The 5778-nt window shown below is 43.2% G+C and overlaps 1 protein-coding gene across 1 annotated transcript; it reads left to right on the forward strand.

Annotated features, from left to right (window-relative positions):
- The first annotated feature begins 2946 nt into the window (after positions 1 to 2946).
- LOC119289876 (F-box protein At5g07610-like) lies at positions 2947 to 5571 on the forward strand. Its single transcript, XM_037569064.1, has 3 exons — positions 2947 to 3180; positions 3272 to 4396; positions 5103 to 5571. The coding sequence occupies exon 2, from the start codon at positions 3292 to 3294 to the stop codon at positions 4393 to 4395; it is 1104 nt and encodes a 367-aa protein (XP_037424961.1). The 5' UTR covers positions 2947 to 3180; positions 3272 to 3291; the 3' UTR covers position 4396; positions 5103 to 5571.
- Positions 5572 to 5778: the final 207 nt, after the last annotated feature.

Consider the following 5778-nt stretch of genomic DNA (forward strand, 5'->3'; position numbering starts at 1 on the left):
TGCAGCGGCGGATCGACCTGACAGGGAGACGTGAGAGGATTTTGACAAGGAGATCGTCGGTCTGCAGGCTAGCCACCGTCCACATCTCGAGCAGAAGAGTGAGAACCGAGGCACACAGATTTAATGGAGAAACGAGCAAGAGATGTGGGAATAAGATGAAGGAAGCCTGCAATGGTGGATTATGACTACTTCTGCTTTGCGTACCCGGTACGAGGAAGAAGCAGCGGCAGTGACCTTCCGCCGCGGCAGGTCGGTACGGCGCGGAGTGGCGATCTTCCGACACAGGAGCTAGTGAAGTTACGCCAGCATTGTCCTGCCGAGCACGAGATGAAGTGGGAACAACGATCTGCCACGGGGATCTGCCGCGCCTGCAAGGGAGGTAGCGAGCCGACGCGAAAAAAGCAACACACTAGCGCAGGGATTCGAACCTGTGGCTTCACCGAGTTGCGCGCGCGGTGCTAGCTGATGTGGCCAACTAGCTCTTGTGCTAAATGTGCAGCGCAAAACTAAAAGAAATAAACAATAGCGGTAAAAATTAACGTTTACTAAAAAATCCCAAAAACTAAATTTTCACCGAGGGATCAAAACGAGCACCTCGTGCTTCATTTTGGGGGAGCACATCCAGCTAGCGAACCAGGTCGCTAGCCAGTATAAATCCTGGGAATTTGTGTATAAAATTGCAGCTCGGTGTATATGTACTATAAGCAACAACCGATTTAAGCATTTTAAAAAATTTGAACATGATTTCCTTTTGAAAAAGTAAATATTTTGTGAAACGAGAACATTTTCAAAATTGTGAAGAAAATTTTAAACCCTCAAACATTTCATGAAAACAAGGACATTATTTGGGATTCTCAAACATTTTCTTGCAAATAAAGGAAAGAAATTGCAAACAAGACATTTTTCAAAATTATGATTTTTTTGTAAAAAAAACAAACATTAAAAAAAACAGGAACAAACATTGAAAACGAGAACATTTGCCAAAATTACGAACAATTATTCCAAAACTTGAACATTTTTTGAATTTTCGAACAACATTTCAAAACCTGAACATTTTTTGAATTTCTGAAAATTTTGGAAAGCTAGAACACTATTTGAAATTTGTGAAAAAATAAGAATGCAAACATTTTTAAATTCCCAGAATGTTTTTTGAATTTCAGAACAAATTTTCAAAATAAGAATAATTTTTAGATTCATATAAAAATTATAAATTGTGAAAATTTTCTGACGTTGCAGAACATTTTTTATATTTGCAAGTAAATTTTCAAAACATTGACATTTTTAAAATTTGTGAACAAAATTTTGAAAATGGGAAAATTATTAAAATCCAAATTTTTTTGGAATTTGCGAACAAAAAATTAAAATGCAAACACTTTTAATTTTTTTGAAAATAAAAATAAACTTGAAAAAGAAAATGGGAAAAGAAAGAAAAGAAAAAGAGAAACAAAAAAGGAGAAAGGAAAAAACGAAAAAGAAAATAAAAATGAAAAACAAAAGAAACCATCTGCACATTCCAGAAGGTTCCCAAAACCAGGATAGGTGGAACGCATGCCAAGCTTCTAAACGGGCGGCCCGTCTTGTTCAATCTATTCGATCGCGTGTGCGGCGCCCCGAGATTTTGACGCAGAATGCGTCAAATAGAGAAAACCGGCTGATGTTGCTTTACCCACCTGCAGACCAATACACTGCTAGCATGGACGCCCAAATACTCCGTGCTGGCCCAAACGAAGTAGATACATATTTTTCCTATTAAGAATTTTTCTAGTGTGGTTATTTTTATTTCACCTCTAAAAAAGAATGAAACAGATAGATGTTTATAGAAAATAAAAATGCCATATTTTGAAACTCTCAAACATATTATTAGGCACAAATCGAAACTCCACCTGAATATACCAATTCTTCGATGGAAAAGGCTAAATTTGTGCAAAGGTACCAATTCTTCGACAAGCGTGTGGTTGAAAGCCGGGATTCAGCCTTTTATTGAGAGGAAAGTTGAACATATTTGTTGGTGTAATTTGCGGGTTTGAAGTATGGAATTTTGTATATAGTATTAGTTGACTCTTATAATTTGCGCTAATATGGAAGATGCTTAGTGTGAACGGAAGCCCTCCTCGTTACCTCTGCGAAGTGAGGGGGACGAGAGTACATCAAGAAAAACCAAGAAGCTTCAGGGAAGTTGCCTACCTGCAAGCATTGTTGCTGCAAATGACATGTCTCTGGGTCTTGCTTTTTGGAAAGCACATATCGCTGAAATATGCGACATAATCTTCACCATTGATCACACAAACTAGATTATTGGACGACCAAGCAGGCTGACAATTGAAAACTTACCAACCAAACATGCTGCTCTGTTCATTGGAGTCTACAAGCAAAGAGGTTCAGATGTCTTGCCCAAAAACCTTCTCAGCAATTATTTGGTCAAATGCTGCTCCTGGAAATGGGTACATGCCATCCATGCTACAACCTTCAATCGCCTTCCTTGCCAAGATTTTATTTTTATTGCCGCAACCGCTGTTCGGAAAATCCCTCTTGCATTTCTTTGAGAAAAGCTTTAGTTTAGAAACCTGAAAAAAAAGCTTTGTATTGTACGTACTTTGTTCTTGACTTTAGAAACCACTTTAGTTTAGTCCAAATTGTCTCGGTTCCAAACACGCTGCTCACTTGGCCGAGAAAATAAGAAAATAAGAAAATAAGAACCACTTGCTGTACCACTTGATGTACTCTCTTTCATCTATGTGTTTCCTTCTTTTTAAGGGGAAAATAAGAAAATTGCGGGAGGGGAAATAAATAAAGCAAGCTATTATTTTCTCTTAACGGAATATATTAATCTAGTTTGTTTGGGCCAACATGGCGTTTTTGGGCCTAAATGCTGCTATTGGTCTGCAAGTGGGTAACGCAACAGCAGCCCACTGTCCAGCGGTAGCCCGCTTGAAGCCTAGCCTAACCCCAGAATCCCATTCCTCCAGTCCAGTCGGCAGAGGTTGCTAGGCCGGCGGCGCCGCCACCGGCCACCGGCCACCGCTCGCTACCTCCCTCGCGGGCGCGGCAGATCCTGCTGCCAGATCGCCGTTCCCGCTTCATCTCTTACGCGGTGAGGCACCGCCGGCGTACCTTGACCATCTGGCGCGTCGCAAGGTTACCGCCGCCGTGCCGTGCCGTACCGATCTGCCGCGGCGGAAGGTCACCGCCGCCTCCTCCTCCTCGTAACCTTCCTTCATCTTCTTCCCGCATCTCTTGACCATTTCTCCATTAATAAATCCGCGTGCCTCAGGTCTCACTCTTCTGCTCGAGATGCGGACGGTGGCTAGCCTGACCGACGACCTCCTCGTGGAGATCCTCTCCCGTCTCCCCGTAAAGTCGCTCCGCCGCTGCATGTGCGTGTCCAGGACCTGGCGGGGCATCATCTCGCACCCGCACAACCGCAGGCAGCTGCCGCAGACCCTAGAGGGCTTCTTCTACGTGCCCGAGAGCAAGCCGGCGCCAGCTCCCAGTTTCACCAACGTCACCGGGACAGGCCGCCCTCTGGTCTCTCCTCTCTTCGGTTTCCTGCCCCAGCACCAGAGCATCTTCCTGCTGTCCTGCTGCAACGGCCTCCTCCTCTGCCGCTGCTGGGAAGGCCAGGACGACTTCCATTACGTTGTGTGCAATCCGGCGACGGAGGAGTGGGTCCGGTTGCCCGACTCCGTCAATGCCGGCACCGAGTGCATGGCACGTCTGGGTTTCGACCCTGCCGTGTCGGATCACTTCCATGTGTTTGAGTTCTCCGAGGATCACGACATCAGCCAGCCTGGAATGGAGGTGTATTCCTCTAAAACAGGGGGATGGGTTCACAAGGAGAACGGATGGATTGATGCGGAAGATGATGAAGCATTTGTTTCCCTTGTTGGTCATCACTCGGGAGATGTGTTTCTTAACGGCTGTCTGCATTTTCTCACCATGGATGATGATATAGCCGTGGTGGACACCGAGGGGAAAACATGGAGGAAGATACCTGTCCCTGAACTTGGCACTGTTGGTCTCATTCAGAAGTCTCAGGGTTATTTGCATTTTGTCAATTTTCTGGAAACTGATGATGGTATGGTTCAACTGGTGGTTTATGTTCTTGAGAACTACCGCAGTCAAGAATGGATATTGAAGCGTAGCACTGACGCTTCATATATATTTGGAGAGAGAGATATTGATCTTATACAAGGCTTTCAGTGGGTTGCAATGCATCCACACTGTAACATGATCTTCTTAACTGTGGGGTGGGATAATACTTTGGTATCTTATGATATGGATCATCACCAAGTTCAAGAGATCTGCGATCTTGGAGGAGACAACGACCCGCGATATCTCCCATATGTGCCATTGTACTCAGAGTTACAAACTCTACACATGCGACATAAAAATTGAGGTTGGTGCTTTCATAACTAGTGGATCTTCACTAGTAGCCACATCTTCTTTGTATGGAGTAATCCTGGCATGTTAGCTTAATCCGGTTCCTTTTTTTCTGTTTGTAGAAGTGCTTATCAGATATGTTCTAGCTTGTGGAGCATATGGCTGTGATCATCATATTATGCTTGTGATTATCAACTTTGGGAAGGAGAGATTAGCAATGAGAGTGCCCCTTCTTGTTTCTAAGGATAATAGTTTAGAACTAAGCAAAATTGGGTCCATTATTACTGAAGATGCAATTTGGATGCTGAAGCATGAACTTGTTTATTCATCAGTCTTAGGAGTTGTACTACCAATTAACTTGCTGGCCTTGGCTTCAGTAATCTTTACTTTTTATAGCTGTTTGGAAGGATACAAAATAACTTCAAAGATGCTAGTGGTTCTTGTCAAGTCAGTAGCATAAGCGCACAGTTATAATTCTCTCTTGCATGTATCTTGGCTGAGGCGTATTCCGTATAAGAGACCTTCAGTTGTGTTGCTGAGGCTGGGTAACTGAGAAAACAAAGTACTAATTTAAGTTGTTATAGCGTTTCTTCATTTCATTTACCTTTCCTGCAGTTTACCCTGTTTTAGTGCAAGTTATCTTCTGAGTTCAGAAGTCCAATTTCACCCTGATTTCTTTCAGTAAATCACCTGGGACCTGACTGTTCTCTGCCATTTTGCAGCCACGTTGGAATTCACTGGAATGGTACAATCCAAATTTACAGGGAAAACCATGGGAGAGGCAGGTCTTGAGGAAGTGCTTTTGTTCATTAGGTGGTGGACGCCTGCGTGGTTACTGTTGGTATGCTCCTTGGGACAAACCCATTTGCATGTGAAAATAGTCGCTTGTTGGCAGATAAATGAGTAGTATGCCATCCTATTTTTAGAAGAACTAGTATGCTATTTGATGGTGCAATGCTGTGAAATATCTATTCAGTACATGAGCTGTCCACATATGTGAGTATGGTGAAATAAGTCGAGCGCAACGGGTCCTCTGCCCTACGGTGGGTGCGTGGATAAGGAATGAAGGAAAATACCCTGCGATCATAACGGCTAGACTCATTGTGTTAATTACTAGCTAGCGTGTAGCCCGCGGCGGCACGCCATGCTATACAGCCTATATTGATTGATATGTGGTGTTTTTTTTTTCAAGTTTTAACAGTTCATTCTAGGATTTGATTGGCAGCATAGTGGTTCATACACAGACAGCATACATTGAGTCAACACAGGCATTGGAATATATAGTAGCAGTAGTAGTACAGAAGGTGGTAAGTTTCCCTTTATGTTCGTTCTGCTATATCTTGTTTCTCATGTAGTCGCAATTGCTTCACTTACGGAATTGCTTGTAAGTGTAGCATT

The sequence above is a fragment of the Triticum dicoccoides genome, chromosome 1A (genome assembly GCF_002162155.2).
Source record: "Triticum dicoccoides isolate Atlit2015 ecotype Zavitan chromosome 1A, WEW_v2.0, whole genome shotgun sequence".
In the NCBI taxonomy this organism is placed as follows: Eukaryota; Viridiplantae; Streptophyta; class Magnoliopsida; order Poales; family Poaceae; genus Triticum; species Triticum dicoccoides.